General features: G+C 41.5%; 1 protein-coding gene across 2 annotated transcripts in view; it reads right to left on the bottom strand.

The window, feature by feature from the left end:
* LOC109030190 (soluble guanylate cyclase 89Db) overlaps positions 1 to 18,462 on the bottom strand; it is a 139,563-nt gene that overhangs the window by 28,263 nt on the left and 92,838 nt on the right. The window contains exons 1-4 of one of the 2 annotated variants that reach the window (XM_019041025.2): positions 12,966 to 13,331; positions 8,916 to 9,121; positions 3,177 to 3,370; positions 875 to 1,290 (exon numbers count right to left, since the gene is read on the bottom strand). In XM_019041025.2, the coding sequence (XP_018896570.2) occupies positions 875 to 1,290; positions 3,177 to 3,370; positions 8,916 to 9,121; positions 12,966 to 13,007 (858 nt within the window). In that variant the 5' untranslated portion in view covers positions 13,008 to 13,331. Of the gene's footprint in view, positions 1 to 874; positions 1,291 to 3,176; positions 3,371 to 8,915; positions 9,122 to 12,965; positions 13,332 to 18,462 lie in introns of those variants that run through there. The other variant, XM_072295906.1, reaches the window with a different exon arrangement.

The raw sequence follows: 18,462 nt of genomic DNA, 5'->3' as shown, positions 1-18,462 counted from the left end.
CGGTTTGCGTACACTTAAAGTAGACGTAATTAATAAAACAAGACCAAGAACAGCTCTCTTGCTTAGAAATTGACCGAATGATAGGGTTTTTAAAATAACTAATTAATAAAATAAATTAACGTACATATTTGTAGCTGAAAATCCTGGAAAGTGTCCCTCGACATATCATTTTAAAAACCCTATCATTCAGTCGATTTTTAAGCTAGAGAGCTGTGCTTGGTCTTGTTTTATTGGTAACTACGTCTACTTTAAGTGCACGCAAACCGCAAGTTAATAGACGCTGTTTCTGTTCGCTCAAAAAACGAAAACGTGCATTACTTTTTGAACACCCTATGCAGTAACGTTTACCTTTCTGGCAGAATTGACTCTGAATTGACGCTGTGTGAAGTACAGCGTGAAGGAATGGTAAATTCTACCAATCTTTTTTCTCGGTATACCAGACAATGACGTCGAATACGATGTCATGCATTCTCATCTCCCACACGGAGAAAAAAACCTCGTGCGTGGGACCTGAAATTCAAGTCATATGGATCTCTGAAGTTTTCGGATTGAGCATCTGAACACTTTAGGTCTATAGCTGCCGAGGTTCGGATCACACATCTGAAACTTCAGTTCTTACATCTGAAGTACTTCAGATGTGAGAACCGAAGTTTTTTGGATGTGAAAACCGAAGTACTTCAGATGTAAGAACTGAAGTTTCAGATGTGTGATCCAAACCTCAGCAGCTGGACCTAAAGTGTTCAGATGCTCAATCCGAAAAGTTCAGAGATCCATATGACCTAAACTTCGGGTCCCACGCACGAAGTTTTTTTCTCCGTGCATGATCTCGACTCATGTAGTTGCCCAAAATATGTGACCATGGGTGTAAACTCACATTAGGCCAAGTGAAAGGGATGCCGCGGGGGCGTCGGAGCCTAAAGTTGTCGACGACGGGGCGTCCGACGAGGGACTCTTCAGCGGCGGCGTCGGGTCCTGCGGAGGCGGCCCAGACCTCGAGGAGCTTCTCGCCGAGCTGGACGATACGCATTCGCTCGTCGAAGGCGACCCCGAACGGGAAGAGGCGGAGGAGGAGGGAGCAGGAGACCGGCGGGAGGTCCGAGACCCGGGACTTGTGCGTCATGCTCAGCTGCCGCGCCACGTACTCCTGGTTGTCGAAGTTGAGCCGGAACTTGACCAGGAAGTTCTTGAGCCCGCCGCAGGAGCGCTTCTTCTTCACCTCCATCTCCTCCGAGAGCACCTTGATCCCCAGCTTGATCCGGTACAGGCTCCCTGCGATCTCCTGCAGCTGACCTGCCCATCACAAGTTCCACAGATTCATTATAATTAGATTACATTTTGCAAAAAGGAACCACTATTTCTGGCCAATGTTAGAAACAGCATACATGCCGTTGGTTTCCCTATGCAGATATGTGCTTTAATGGGAGAGCCGGGGATAGTGGTTCCTTATTGCAAAATGTAATCCAATTATCATCATCATGTCGATGCCCATAGTGCGAAACACTATTGAGAAATGACATTTGGACGTATTTCTATCAAACGGACCTAAGCGCCATGGGTGAGGAAGGTAGAGGGGGGCTTGGATTGGCGGCGGAATTGGGCGTCCGGCTTATTCCGTCCTATACTCGCAATGCTTTTCCATGGCGCTTAGGTCCGTTTGACAGAACGCGCTATCCGGGATTCTAAATTCCTCAAAAGGAACTTAAATTGGCGCTTAGTAACGTTTGATAGAAATACGTCCAATTGAGACGTTAGATGCAGAAAGGACATTCGAATCAGTGAGAACGAAAACACACCAACTCGGTAACGCGAAAATGCTCAGTTTACATTAAAGACAGGCAATTTACGTAAAGGTCATTGAAGTTAGCGCATCTGTTCCAACTTGGACCTTTAAAGTGTCCATAAGTATTTGTCTTCCGGCAGCAAAAATCTTTTTCCTACACTAACTTCTTCATCCACTGTGCAGTTTGGTGTGTGTCTTCATTATTTTCATTTTTCCGAGTTGATGTGTTTTCGTTCCCACTGATTCATTTCTTAGTTGGTGTTTTGGAATCTCTAACGCTAATTGGACGTATTTATGCTTAAAGGAACTATGTGTATAGGTTTTAGGTGCGACATAGTTCTTTTTAGCATAAATACGTCCAATTTATATTTTAGAGAGGAAACTATGGGATGAATTTGTATAAGTTTGTCGTTTTCAGCATTGTAAGATCATACAGAATATTCAGTAAAATGTTTAACGAATTCTACACATTTGCTTTAAAATACAAAATATCCCAGGAGCAAAATTATCAATTTTTGTATTAAGTGAGGTACGAGATGAAAACATATTATCTTATATCAATAATTTCGCTAGAAGACACGAATAGTTGCGTACAGAAGTCTTGCCAATTTCGCACAGTTCCGGTAAGGAACACACAGTGATTTACTCTCCCTGTTGCGTGTTTCTCAATCTGTCAAGTTCCCCTTCAATAATTGTGATGGCAATACGAGCGGCTTAGGAGCGCGAAGAATATTGCGCGCAGTATTTTTGTCACTTTAACTTAATCCGGCGAAGAAAGCAGTGAAAACACCCTATCAATTTCTCTCTCTCTCAACTGGCCCTGGGAATGTTCTTATCTCACTTCAATTCCAAAAAGTGTGCAGTAGTACGAGAGGAGATGATATCAGGCAACATCTGCACTGAAAAAAATTTCTCGGCGTTCTTACCAAGGTCCGTTGGTAACTTTACCATCTCACTTTTTTTACCAATTATTGGTAATTTTACCAAGACAGACTGGTAAGCTTACCTAAAAACCGGTATTTTTACTGTTTTTTTTTCAGGTAAGAATACCTTTTTTATTGGTAATCAATTACCGGTAACTTTGCCATTTTATCTCGGTAATTCTACCACAGTCGATAAAAAATATTGGCGTTTTTACCAAAGTCCAGTAAAATTACCGATGAAGTGCAATACTTTTACCGAGATTTCTCGGTAAAATTACCAATTCCATAAATGGTAATTTTACCAAGAAAAAACTGGGATCAAATAGAACCCTGAATTCTTGGTAATTTTACCCTTTTCTTAGTAAATACACCGAGATTTTTTTTTTCAGTGTGATTTAGTTAAGCTGATTCTGGTTAGCATGTCTGCGTATAGATTGAGTGGAAAGGGGAGGTGAGTTGAGGAGAGGACTCACCCATGAAGTACTGGGTGAACCCCTGTCTGGAGCTGCGGTAGACAAGGACGACTCCGTTGTTGTCGAAGTTGGTCACGTACATGGACGGGCTCTTCATTTTCGGGTACGCGAACCTCATCTGCAGATGCAAATTGTCCACATTTTTCAGGAAGTCGATGAAATGCCGGCCCGTGGCTTTGATGACGTCCTGATAACTGGAACCAATACAAATCATGATTAGCCTTCCCAATGTCGTCTCCGTCTCGACATTCTAGTCTCCGGATTGACCCGAATCGAGACGAGCGAGAATCGCCTAAGTCGAACGAGAAACCGCATGCAGGTAAGTTATTTTTGCTCGGCACCTGATACGGCTCCCAAGAGCCCGGAACGTTCCTTCTCTTCAATCGTGCTCCATCATGCATTTCAATGGAACATTTTCTTGTTAGAAGGAATCGTGTGCAGTTGCATTAAATCTAAAGGAGCTCTGTACTTAGAATCTACTTGCTCTGTATAGTTCATCTTGCTTTAATTCATTCGTAAGTAGTTCTTTTAAGCATAAATGCGTCCAAATGGGCCAGTGACTGACCGAGGTTTTTCTGCGAAACTTTCCCGCTGAAAGGAAGAGTATTATGCCGTGTGAAAAATAGAATCAACCCATTCTACTTTGTTACCGAAGAGGGTAGAATAGAACAATTTTTTTTTAAATTAAGTTTTGTTCAAAATTCTGCCAGTCTAATTTAAATGAACTGGACGGAGCGGAACTGGAGCAGTAAGTTAAGAATGATGACACGCAGTCCTACAGTCTTGTAGGCGCTAATATGCGTTTTAAGTCACCTGACCGCCTGCACTGCGTTTTGCGCAATGCGAGAAGTATTCAAGCAGTCTTGTAGGCGCTGATATGGGCTTGACACCGATCGCGCTGTTTTGCGCAATGCGTGAAGTATTTCTAAAGTCTTGCAGGCGCTTATATACGTTAAACGCCGGCCGCACTGTGTTTGGAGCGATTATTCGAACTCGCGCTAGAATAATCGCAGCATCGAATGATGAAGCTTGAAAGGCCCATGCTATGTTTCGACGCCGTATGATCATTCCAACGTTGCCTCGTTTCCCCGATTAAATATTTTTTCCGACAAAAATTAGGAGAGTTCTTTATACCCACGACCATTTTTCAATCTTTTCTTTTCATTTATCATCAGAAGGTAAAACATCGATGACTTGTCAACAAACTAACCTAAACTAGCGTTAACATAGTCACTTATCGGCATTCGGTGATTTTTCTTCGTTTTCACATTTTTTTCTTTAGAGTTAAAAGATTATACGAAAATTTCGCTTCGAGCTTTATCAGTGTTTTACCTAAAAAGAATATTAAATGATACGTATGAAATGTTTTCTCTTCTTTTGATAAACACTCATGTAAAAGAGTCTTGTACCAGGAATTGTTCATAAGATTTTTTATAGGAAAATTTCCCGCTTGTTAAATACATAACTTCGTTTCAGGACTGACAGATCCCGACAGAAAATTATAAAAAAAGATAACTCTGGAGTGTTTTAGTTTTTTACACGAGGAACATAACCACGCGTCCCATTTTTTTGGCAAAAAATTATATGCTATTGAAACTATCGAACTTCGATAAATCGATCGGACAGTATATTCAGGACTGCTCTTTCAAAATGCCCAATGCAATATTAGCCGCGAGCCAGATTAAGTTCCTCGCCAGACTCATCCCGACCGGTCGTCATCAACCCCAACGTCGCAAGATCGTTGGATAAAATCTCCATACCTCATGTTGAATTTTATGGGAAAAAGTGCTCACTTTCAGCATAATCTGGCAACAACGCACCGGACCGTTGTCAGACTGCTTAGTGAACTTTGCATCATTCGTAGTATGAGTTTTCCACAAATTTTCCATTTTTTGTCATGGGTATTTCTCAAGATCTACTGGGGAGATTTCGACTTTTGCATCGGCGGGTACTAATTTGTAAGTGTGCTCTCTGGAATCCATTGAAAAACACCCAAGTTTTTTACTCATATGCAACGAAGCAGTAAATTTTTCTGTCTAATTCATGCAAATTATTTTATTTCTCAGTTCATTTTAGAGATTCACAGGGCCGATTCCTATGATTTTTGAGACTTTCAACAGTTTTTAATCCCTAAATGAGCCTACCCTTTTAAATATTTCAAATAAGACTCAGAGAGCGGCCTTTTGAGGGTGCGAATCCTCCTTTGCCGGCTGCACATTGAAAATTAAAACTGATGAACTAAATGGACAAAAGGAAAATGAAACAATCCTATTGATGGAAACGGGTGGTTGCAATGGGCAAGTAATAGACTAACAAACCGCGGCAACCCATGCGAGAGACCCTGTAGGTAGTCCACTACTTACCTCCTTGCCATTCCAATCACCCTTTTCCACCAACGGGATTGCTCCATTTTCCTCTTGTCTTCTTTCACTGAAAAAAAAAAAAACTCCCGCCGTGGGAGCCGCAATTACGGGCTATATAGACATACCGTCCGTTCCGGGCTCAAAGGCCGAAAATTCTGGCTGCTGGAGGCGTAGCTTCGATTGCTCCGGGTTCAGAGGCCGAAGCTACGGCTCCAGCAGCCGGAGTTTTTTTTTTTTTCAGTGTTGTCTATCGCTTTGTTCATAAATTTAAAAAATCAGCCCGAAAGAGATGGTCTGCGTAGTAGCCAGGGGTACTTACCGCCTACCTCTTTATTATTACAATAATATACATACATTGACTCTTGTGGGGTAAATTCTTTATTTTCAGCAGAATCTGGCAACCCTGCCCTACGCGCATCGCCTCACTTTTCCCCACTTATTTTTTGTAATCCGAGTCTGTTCCAATTCCGAGGCGGTCAAACAGACACGAGTTTTTCTTTAATGCTAAGCGTTTCCTTCGACGCCGTCCGAAACCTGAATGGAATCCTGCCAATGCCGCTTTCCGTTTGTCGGAGATATAATTGAAAATCGAGGGGGGTGAAAACGTCGCCCGCAATCCAGGGTGCTAATCAAGAAACGCGCAATGCCGACGGGAGCCTCGTGCGGATCCTCCGTTTTTGCCAGGCGCGGCGCGGGGCAGGGATGTCACCTTCCGTGAGGTCAGCGCTTCCTCCGAGTTGCCGGCCAACTTTCTCCATCTTGGTTTGGAGGATAACCGTCGGAATGATTTTTCGAAAAATTGACCCACATTAATGTTGAAAGCCGAGAGACGCGTGCCTCGATTGTAATGTGGTAAAACGGAAGAACATGACCATCGTTCAACGTTGCAACATTTTCACACGCAAATTGCATTTAAGGAGCTTGGAGGACAAGGCACTTAACTGCAGTTTTTGAAAAAATTGAGACCTAATGATTTTAAGTAGTCTTAGTGCATATTCTGGGAAAAATTCGCTAGCAAATTCCAATTTTTAAGCATCAAAAAGTCAGTTTAAACTTTCTTTCCGTCATTTAAGGATCTATGTAATTTTGAAACTTCAAACACGTATTTCTCTGCTGCAAAACTGCACTAATGCGGCTTCTCCTCCAAGCCCCTCATTTGTGCTTGGGTACTGAGTGTATTTCTAACTTAAACTTCAACTGATCTTCCCTGTTTTTATAGGCAAAAATCAGCAAATTTTTGAGCAGAAATTGCACACTCATATCCTACTTCAGAATATAAAATCATTAGAGTAACGCTTAACGCATAACGCTTGAGGCGCTAAGCACCTCGAGGAGATGGACTGCGAAACGGTCAGTGTGTGTAGCCTCTTAACTGTTGTAAACACGAGTTTCTTCGAACTTATTTTGTAGCCTTTGGCTACATTTGCATTCATTTGTCTGGAAAACAACGTTTTTTAGTTTCTGTAATATTTTTTTATTTATTTTTTCTCATTCCTCTCGTTTTAAGAGGAAAAAATTAACATTGCACTCATAATTTTTAATAAAGAAATAGTTTGGAAAATAGGAAAAGAATATTGGGCATATTTGAGTGGGCCCAAACAGAGATTATCGTCCTTTCAAGACCGCGTCCCTTAATTTTTTGAAAACACCCATGATTTTCCTCACTCGTGAAAGAATATCCTGTATATATTTCAAGCGATAAAATGGGCTTGCTCCTTTTCGAAAAAATAAAATATGGGCAAAAATTTTGAAACATTACAATGGAGATACGTTATTTCGCACATTTGGCCATATATTCTGATGATGCTAAATGAAGGGAAAACAGTGTTACGAACTCCATTTTGGAGTTCAACTATCGTGCTGCTCGTCAATCAAGGTCATGCTAGAAACTGTCGATTGAGATTCAATGATCTACCCGCAGACTGCAACAATTTATCGAGGTAGGGAGGCCATTAAGATTTACGAAGCACGTATTTCCGTAAAAGCGAAGTGTCTGATCAAAGTGCAAAATTTGCATAGTTTTTCAATCACCCACATGAGCAAACGCATACACAAAACTTAGCGCACACGTCGAGACTGTTCTGACCCACCCATTAAAAAATATTGGTGCCACCATCTGGCACGGTGCTGTAAAAATGATCGCGAACAGACGGGCAGTACCAGCGAAAGGAAGCCAGAATTGGACAATTATGACCAATGAGCACATTTCTATGAAAAGAGAGAACGACTTACGTCGTTTCATGATATGCATATCACTTACGCCATTTTACAAAATAAAGTGACAATAAGGGCTACTTCGCAAAATGTCTTAAAGTTGATATAAAGCTACACACAGTTTTTCTGAAAAGTTTCAAAGAATTCATCTGAATGATCTTAAATGAAAGTATCGAAAATTTCGACGAGATGTTTTCGTTCGTTCTAATTTCTTCTAATGTAACAAAAAAAAGAAAAATTAAATATCATCCGAGTTTCTGAATCGTTACAATAGGGATACATATTTCCCTTTAAGTATGGTAAAAACTGGAGAAGAGATTTAAGAATGATGACACGCAGTCCTACAGTATTCCCACAGTCTTATGGGTGCTATTGTGCGTTTCACGTCACCTGACCGACTGCACTGCGTTTAGCGCAATGCGAGAAGTATTCAAGCAGTCTTGTAGGCGCTGATATGGGCTTGACGCCGATCGCGCTGTTTGGTGCAATGCGTGCAGTATTCCTACAGTCTTGCAGGCGCGTATATACGTTTAACACCGGCCGCACTGTGTTTGGAGCGAATTCGCATTAGAATAATCGCGACATCGAATAATGAAGCTTGAAAGGCTCATGCTGTGTTTCGACGCCGTGTGAGCATTCCAACGTTGCCTCGTTTCTCCCGATTAAATATTTTTTCCGACAAAAATTAAGAGAGTTCTTTACACGACCATTATTCAATCTTTTCTATTCATTTATCATCAGAGGATAAAACATTGATGACTTGTCAACAAACTAAGCTAAACTAGCGTTAAAATAAAAACGCGTTTATTTTCCAACTGTTTCCTGCTATGCCAAACTTCTACCTTAAATTAACTTAATTCTAAATTCGCGCGTTCTTGTTGCAGATGATAAGGTTTCTATTCAAGCAACCCTTGTGCCTTTTTCGTGCAATCCTCATATATTTTCTCAGACTTTTCGCGCAATCCTGCATTACTGGAATCTTGGACGTGAGTCTGCCATATCGCGATTTTTTTTTTTTTTCATCTTGGATTTGCTAAAAATACCCGATGTAGTCCTGATCGCCTCCTCTCCTCCTCGTATAACTCACCCGTTAAGAAGACTCAGACCCTCTTGAACGGCCTCTTGATTCCCTATTGGCTGAACGCTATGAAACCCGACTCACCCAATGTTTGCTTGATGACGGATGAAGCATCGGCCGAAGAAACGCATGAAGTAGTCGACGGAGGCGCCGTTGTCGAGGACTTTGGCGCAAGCCTCGGCCAAGTCCGGGATCAGGTGGTCCGGGTAGATAGAGCGGGTCCGGAACACCGTTGACTCCAAACCCAGACTCCGCATCATCTCAAGCCACACGTCTTCGCCGTACTCAAGCTGCAACACCAAAAGTTATTACTATTACACACCTATTACTCTTAGTCTCTAAGTGTCGAGTCGCATGTTTCAAATAAGATGAGCAGAATGTATTGAATTTCAGGAGAAAGAGAAGTTGAAGAAGTAGAGGAAGTAGAGGAAGTAGAGGAAGTAGAGGAAGTAGAGGAAGTAGAGGAAGTAGAGGAAGTAGAGGAAGTAGAGGAAGTAGAGGAAGTGGAAGAAGTAGTAGAAGTAGAAGAAGTAGGAGAAGAAAAGATAGGAAGAGAAAGAGAGAGAGGAAAGGAAAAACTAAGAAGGAGTAGAGAAAAAGAAAGAAGGAGAGGAAGAAGGAAAAGGGAAGAGAGACGAAGAAGAAAAATAATGAAAGGAAGAAGAGAAGGAAAAAGAAGAGAAGAGAGAGAAGAGGAGGAGAAAAAGGATGAGGAGGGAGAAGACGAAGAGGGGAAAAGGTGGAGGAAGGAGAGGGGGAGGGAGAGGGGAGGGAGAGGGGGAGGGGAGGAGGAGGGGAGGAGGAGGGGGGAAGAAGAAGAAAAAGGAGAAATTAAAAAAACAGAAAACGTAAAAGAGGAATTGACAATGATTCTTTCTGAACTCTCTTAAGCACATAGAATGTGCAAAAAGAAACACAAAAAACACACATTTAAAATTATGCAAAAACCTGATATGCCCAAAATTTAGTTTGCTCACAAATTCAACGCAAAGTTCAAGTCAAATTCAGATAGGACTCTCTGCACACACTCCTAAGACATTTAATTAACTATATTTTGCGATGAGGAGCTACTATTTCCTTCTCATTTTAGAAACAACATGTGTGTCATTAGTTTTCCAATTCAGATACGTGCTTTTAGACATAAGCAAGAAATTGCAGTTCCTAATTCCAAAATGTAGTCTGTTTGACCTTGCTGATACTTTGCTACTACTTTTTGTACATATTATGTTTCAACAACAACCAATACAGACGGACCGATGCGAAAAAATCCGTACCACGGGGTGTCAGGAGACACCCTCACCTCGTCTCCCCGACTTACGTCAGACTCCCGCTGACGTGAGGGATTCGTTTCCCCCGGGTGATGACACAAGCGCATCGCGCGTCGCACACCCCTCGCCGCTAGTTTACGACGGCTTCGACGTTTTACCAACCGCCCCTGCGGTTCGGGACACGTGTAAACGTGTGTCAAAGTTGTCGCAATTCCTCTATCCCTCCATCCCGTGAACCCTGGAATAATTTATGAGCTACCAGGCATCGCAGCAAGGAAAGTCTATCGACTTGTCAGCCCTCAAATAAAGACTTTCGTTTCATATCACCATACAGTTGTAAGTGAAATCCTTCTACTCCTCTGCTGCGTCGAGCTTGGGAGTAAAATGTTTCAGATATTCCCGAATACTCGTCAAAAAATACCGTAGTTGTAAGACGATGTACAAAAATAGCCCATTTAATTCAACGAAAGCTGATACAAGCGACAAGAAAATGTACTGAAAAAAAATAATGCTGGTTTAAAATTCTGGATGTAAAAAAGTGTGCGACAACTCACAAAACGCTGCATTAACCGCCACAGTAGCTAGTTTTACATCTTGACATTGCTAAAGTAACTGCTGTAGCGGTTAATTTAGCGTTATGTGAGTTGTCGCACACTTTTTTACATCCAGAATGTCAAACCAGTATCCCTTTTTTTCGGTGAAAACAAACGTATGATGTTGGGGCGTTTCGGGGTGCTATCAACACCCTTGTTGACCCAGAAATAAATTAGTAAAAAATAAAATTGACAAATAAAAGGGAAAACTGGATCCTCGATTTGTGATAACAAATGAGAGAGTAGGCTTACCAAAAGGGGATATGGGTTTTTTTTTATTAATTGTTAATTTTATTTGTCCTTTTTTGTATTATGTGGTTGAAAAAGGGGTCGACACCACCCCCCGAAACGTCCCAGGCATTTTGATGTTTTTTTAACCTGTTTGACTGATTTTCTATGTTTCTTTGTCGAACCGATTAGTGTGTAGATGCTCTTTTGGTTCAAGACCCTCCTTGCCTCCTGGGATATTTTAATTTCATGTTGCAATTTTCCTGAATATTTTGTGCAGAGTCAAGTGGATTTTTATTTGAGTGAAAGAACGGCAAAATCGCATGAACTGAGGAACACTAGATGAACAGATGCCCTTATCCCGATTGGACTTTCAAATAAGCTCGGTCTAGCTTCGGAAATAGGTGAAACGATTCGAAACATGGGATTATATTTTGGCTCATCGAGTCAAAACGAAAATTTCTCCAAGTTTCCTCGCGGAAGTCAGCGCTGGCGCTATTCCTATCCCCTACGTCGGGCTGTGTGCTAACAAGAGGTGTTGGACAAATTGGATTCGGGAACGATTTCACACGAGCGAATAAGTTTCTCCGGCGAAAATAAGAGCAGTCTCAGGGAGAGTTGTGAATATTGTGGTCGAACAATTTTCATAGTCTTTCATTCTTCCGGTGGAATTTTCCGCGAGGGGAGAGCCGAAAGAGGGAAAACACAGGCGGATCGAGAGGAAGAGCAACCGGAAACCCTCCACTTCTGATTAGATTTGCTCTCTATGCAACCAATGCGCCCGCGGATAAAGTTGCCAAAGTAAGAGAAAACCTAAAAAAAACAGCGACTTTGACTCGACTTTCAGTGGATTTTAACACACAACCGAAAATTTAATTGATTTTTTATCGATGTCTTCACAAACATCACCACTGGTGACTTAGTCTGAAACCTAAACATAAATCGAAAGTGTACGAAAAAGGGATGCGGAATAAAATGAAGCTATTCAATCGCATTTATTTAATTTTCAGGTTGAGGTTTGTTAGCTGGACTATAAATATGATTAATAATTTGGTATTTTATGGAGGTTTGTCTTATTTTGTTTATAGACATCTGTACATTAGGAAAAAATACAAGATCAGTGAGAGAATACAATACAGCGAAGAGAGCAAGTAAGTGCTGAAATGAAGTTTTGAAAAAACAGGCTCAGAAGCGTCTCATTGGAAAATTTTATTGCTACCAATGGCTTCTGTAAGCCTTCCGTTCTTTGTCAAATTGCCACTGATCATCCGAAAGACTCTTGGAATCGTATGGCTAGTTAAAAATTGACCGATTTTTTTTCAATTACTTAAAAAGGGTATAATTCATTTCCTTCTTAGGCTAATGTTTACATGCTTTCGTGGTTGCGTTTTGGACACACAACAAACACATTTTCAGGTTAGACATTAGCAGAAGAGGGCATCACTTTACTTGACAGCACTGTTTTCATTGGCTTTCTGGAGAAATAATGTCACTCACGGCTGTTTTGCCTGAAACTAAGTCATTTTAGCGCCCCCACGGCTTTCTCACGTGCCTCGCTCACATACAATTAAGGTGAATTTTACTGTTTTAGCTACCAGTAATTTCATCTAAAAGAGATTAGACGAATTTTGGGGGAAACTTGAATTCGAAAACTTGACACTTACTGCTCTCTTCGTCATCACGGCAGAATTGGACCGCGTTTAGCAGAAAGGATCCAAGCCATATCAGTTATTGCCTAATTCACTGGGGCAATTTCATTCTTAGTTAACAAATTATTTAATTTAATTTTGTATTTTTAATTCAACAAAATAAAGCTTATGCGAATACCGTTGAAAACATCAAGGAATTTGCTATGTTAACTATGTAGAGAATGTACTGAAATTCGCACAAAAATCCGCACAACCGTTTTCATGTAAAAAAAAAAGAACGGCCCGATCAAATTTGGCAACAATTAATGCGGCTTGGCTCCTTTCTGCTTAACGCGGTCCAATTTCAGGGGCTCACACCTGAAATTTTTTGTCCGTGAAACAATAAATTTCACTGACCTGGCAGTAATACTGGATGCTCTCCAGAAGCATGCCGTACATTTTGACGGGTGCACTTTCACTTTCCACTGGGAATACGAAAAACCGGGAGGATGCAGATGAATAAATATCGGAACTCTGGGAATCCGGCGACGTAACGTCTCATCGTGACAGGCGGAACAATGTGAATTTGGTGAGGATGGGTCCGAGTTGGATCAGGAAAAATATGCAAGACGAATTTGAAGCCGGGACCCTTGACCAAGGACGACGACGATGGTCGACCCATCGGCTGCACGACTCGAATCCCGAATCGATGGTAAATTGAAACGGAATGTTTAGTACTGCCGGCTCCGGCCGTGCTTCTTGCGCCGCGCATAATGATCAGGGCCCTGTTGCCGATTTGACAGTCTTAAGAGGAGTCGTGCGTGTGTCCCAATCATCACAAAGTAAAATTTACAACTGCTAAAGTATTTTTTCAAGTTCTCACTGAAAAAAAATTCTCGGCGTTTTTACCAAGGTCCGTCGGTACCTTTACCATCTCACTTTTTTTACCAATTATTTGTAATTTTACCAAGACAGACTGGTCAGCTTACCTAAAAACCGGTATTTTTACTGTTTTTTTCAGGTAAGAATACCACTTTTATTGGTAATTAATTCCCGGTAACTTTGCCATTTTATCTCGGTAATTCTACCACAGTCAATAAAAAATATTGGCGTCTTTACCAAGGTCCAGTAAAATTACCGAGAAAGTTCATTAATTTTACTGAGATTCTCGGTAAAATTACCAACTTTATAAATGGTAATTTTACCAAGAAAAAACTGGGATCAAATAGAACCCTGAATTCTTGGTAATTTTACCCTTTTCTTAGTAAATACACTGAGATTTTTTTTTTTCAGTGTATTTGATAGATTTTCTCTAGCTTTTTCTTTTTTGATTCCTGAGATTTTTACCTGGCTTTGGACGAGACGAGTCTTAAAAATTTGAAAAACCAAGATTTTCTCGACTTTTTTAAATAAGTTTATCGCAACGAGCCCTTCAGACTGATTTTCTTTCTCGAAGGGTAATTAGATTGCATTTTGCAAAAAGGAACTAAAAGCGTGAAAAAGCGAAATACTGTGACTGCGACAAACCGCCACTCCTCTAACTGGAAGGCGTATCTAAATTTCCACGAGAGCCCGTTGGTTTTGCGTACTGTTTTTACCATTAAAGGGGGTTACATGCCGACTGATACCCCTCCACCAGAGGCGGATCCAGCAATTTGGCAACACCAGATATCCTCCATTAAAACCTATGTCAAATGGACGTATTTCTGACAAACGGAACAAGGTACATTAAGACAAGAGCCCTGAGACCCATAAGAATATATTCATAACAGGATTTACGTCATAATGCACACAGGTCCGTTTGGCAGAAATACATCCAAATAATCAATTCTTGTCGGAGTACCTGACCCCTCTAAGAATCGATACATTTTCATAGGTTTATATAGAGACAAACAACGTTGCCAATTTGCTGAATCTGCCAATGCCCCCCCCCCCTTGAGTGTTAAGTAATTTATGAACGTTCCCTAGACACTCAATCAGTCTATGGACCGCTAGAAAGCGTGAGAATTCGTCCAATACTCTTTATTGGATGATCCCGAAATTGGTTCCTTTTTGGAAAGTATAATCCCATTACTTATCAATGCTGCCATGCTAAGGCAAAACGCCGTAAGAGCATTTGCATGTTGCCAAATTTTCTCTCAGAAAATACTTATTCTTGAAGAAAGTTATGAATGTGTTTCCTTGCAATTTTCAGACTTTTTAGATAAAATTACGAGCAAAATCCTCTAAAAAATCAGAGTAGAAATATTCATAAATTTTTCTGGAAATTTGAGATTTGTCAAAGGAAATTTGGCAACGCCCCGTGGCTCATACGACGTTCTTCCTAAGCACGGCGGAATGAGGGCAACGCACTGTGAAACTTCGCCGGGGTCGCTTGTGTGAAAAACAGGAGCTTTTAGGTGGTAAGTGCGGAAGGTCCGGGAGCAAATCCGATGTTCGGCCGGACGTCGCGTCGGTGCGTGGTGCGGAGGGCGGGGGCGGGGGAGGGTGTCGGATGCGTGTCAACAAACTGATCGGCGGTCGGGGGCCGAGCACGGAGCCCGGTCGGATCGTGTCAGGGGCCCGCTTCGGGGGGCTTGGCGCGGGATTATCCCGCCGGAGTGCCCGGCCGCCGCCCCTGGTCCCTTCCAGCTTTGTTTGATCAGTATTCTAATGACTCCAACCGGCCGGCCACTCGGACAACGAGCAGGGCCGTCAGATTGTCCCTGCCTCGGGCATTGACCAGTGGACAGGTCATGAACGGACTGATCTCGGGACTACGTCGTTTTTACGATATTCCATAGATTGATCTACTTATTTTTGATGGTAAGCCATAAATTTGACGGAATTTAAAAACGTACTGTGAGGGTGGGGAGCTTAGTTCTCCAACATTTCGCGTACAGTACGTATATATATACGGAAAGGGGCCATTCAAGTATTCTGCCGTACTAAGGAAGAAAACCGTATGAACATTCGGGAGTCTCCAAATTTCCATTGAGAAAATGTGCGTTTTTTAGGAAAGTAATGAATATTTTTCCTCGAAATTTTCAGATATTTTAGATTAAATTGCGTACAAAATCGTCTGGAAAATTTAGAGGAAAATATTCACAATTTTTCCGGTAAATTCGGTTTTTATCGAAACATATTCGGCAACGTTTGAAGGTTCATAAGGCGTTCTTCCTTAGCAGGCAGTATTACGTAACGCACTAAGGGGGAGGGGGGTTTGAGCCGGCGTTACGGCGCGTTACGAGAACGAGGGGGTCAAGCTTAGCGTTATGTGACAAATCTAAGCCAGGGGGACAAAAAAACTTTGAAAAGAACTTGTAAAAAATTGAAAATCAAGCTCTTCCCGAATGAATCTTTTCGGCGTGTGCCGACGCAACGCGTGTCGCACTTACTCACACTTTCAACCCCAGCGAAACGTCTCCAAAAAAAATCCCGAGTTTTTTCAAGCTGTTTGCTCCGTGTTTTCTTGATTCTTTGAAAATTGGATGGGGGTGGGTCAGGCCAGCGTTACGGGTGCGTCACAGGGGGGAAGGGGGTCAAAAAATCAGAAAAACTGCGTTCCATATAACGCCTGAGCTGCGCGAAGAGCTTCGAGGGGCTGGACCGCGAGGCGGTTAGGGCGTGTAGTCCCCTCCCCTAGGTTGAAAAAATTAATTTCACACTTATGTTACATTTGGAACTTTCCAATTTTATCAACGTGTTTTCCTTTCAACTTTTGAATAGGAAACAACACTTATGGAAGTCTCATCCTCACTCTGTCGAATGGTCCATTGGCGACGTAGATCTGCCTCCATGCATAACTCGGTCTTGTGATCTGTGACTTGTTACAATTTGATTTAATAGCGGAGCGAGAGAGAATAAAAATATACCAAGCTTGACCTAAAAACACGCTCGAAGATGGTATTTGAAAGTCCGCAAACTCTTTTATTAGCATCCTCGGCTCAGAGGAACTTTAACCGACGCGAGTTGTGATCGTTATCCTCCGGTTTTATAAATTCATGAATTCTCAAAGCAGAAACAACAAAAAAATTGTAAAAAAGGAACTATTTTAAGTTTTCAAAAGGAGCTCACGTAACATGGTAGATTAAAACGCACAGATTGCATAATTTTATATTTATTTTCCCTCCGACAGCTTCGCCTTCAAATAGCCCGCATTTTTGAAAGAAGTTCCTCGGCCGCCTGGAGGAGCCGAGTAATTTTTCATTTATTTTTTTCCTTTTGTCCTAAACGGCTTTTGCAGTCCTTTGTGATGTTAATTCCGATTTTTTTTAACCCTCTTTTTTTTAATTTCAGCACTCGCGTTGGCCCCGCCCTCCGCATGTTTTCTTTCTCCTCTCTAATGACGCGCTCAAGAATCGTAAAAACTCAATTGGACGCATTTCTTTCAAACGGAACTATGTCCATTTAGACATGAGCCCTGAGACCCATAAGAATACATGCATAACAGGGCTCACGTCATATTGCATATAGTTCCGTTTGATAGAAATGCGTCCAATTGCAACCAGTGCAAAGGATTTGAGCCGCAAAATCAAATTATGAGATACAGCTCCGCGAGGAAATAGGCTGAAATTTCAGCACGCGTTTATGAGGGCTCATATCGCCGCCTCTCTGCTTTGTCCGTCCCTCTATTTACATCTTTTAAGTGTTTTTGAGAACAGCCGGGGGTCTCCAGGGCCCTTTTTAGGACCTCGTTCCCGGCTTAAATCCTATCGTTACGATTAATTATTTTTAATTGAGCCGACTCGCGTTGCCTAAATACTGCTCGGCATTTTTTAGCCCATTATCCGTGGACGTTACCTTTTGTCGTTGAAGCACTTCCAGGTTTTATTGTGGTTTTACAGTGACTGAGATTTTTGTTTGAGCTCAAACATGCAGAGACTAACGTTCACTTCCTTTTTGCCTGTCAAATTTTTCCGGGTTGGTTCTCTATTTTACCGTGCTAAGGAAAAACGCCGTATGAACATTAGAATGTTGCCAAGTTTCCTCTCGGAACATATTTATTTTTGAAGAAAGTAATGAATACCTTCCCTTGAAATATTTAGATGTTTTAGATTAAAGTGCGAACAAAATTCTCTGAAAAATCAAAGGAATAATACTCGCAAATGTTTCCGAAAATTCGTGTTTTGTCGAAGTTAATTTGACAACGGCTGAAGGTTCATACGGCGTTTTCCCTTGACAATGTAGTATTACCATGACAAAAGCACCGAGCCACATTTCTCGTTTTGCGAAGTTGCAAATCTTCTATCACATTTTACTTCCTCAAAGGGAGGCCTGATCATGGTTCGATACAATATTTTACTTGAATCCTTTTCGATCTCTTAATAACATTCTCTGAAAATCTCGCATATAAAAGTCAAGGAGTATCGCCTCTTCGAATAATAAAATCCGACCGGAAATATTTGAACACTGCAATCAAGACCCGTGGTTATGTCCCGTATGGGTATGTCTCGTGGGTATGTCCCGTGCGCATGTCCCGTGGGTATGTCCTCGTAAACACGAGAACCCACGATTAGTTCCACGGTTAGTGTGATCTAATACAGCAAAATGCAGTATCGCTACGAAAAGAGGCTTAGATTCTAATGAAAAAAAAAAAAAAAAAAAAAAAAAAAAACTTTTCGCGCAGACTTATAGGGGAATAAATCTGCCTTTCTGGATGAAGAATTCGAGTTGCTAACAAATTTCCACGATGATATATTCATTTTTGAAAAAGGCTTTCGATATTTTTCTTCAAAACTTTCAGATACACCAAATTAAACCGACAATTATCTTCCCTGCGAAATTGAAAAATCTTGCCAAAAAATCCACGTTTTATGAGGCGAAATTTGACAACATTCTTCCGTTCACACTTACGTTTTCCTAAGCTCGGTAGAAAATAAACCATATACGTAAACTTGGCAACCTCGGAGAAGAATTTGAATCGGCGTGACCG

The sequence above is a fragment of the Bemisia tabaci genome, chromosome 2 (assembly GCF_918797505.1).
Source record: "Bemisia tabaci chromosome 2, PGI_BMITA_v3".
Taxonomy (NCBI): domain Eukaryota; kingdom Metazoa; phylum Arthropoda; class Insecta; order Hemiptera; family Aleyrodidae; genus Bemisia; species Bemisia tabaci.
This window is presented reverse-complemented; position numbering and strand designations above follow the sequence as displayed.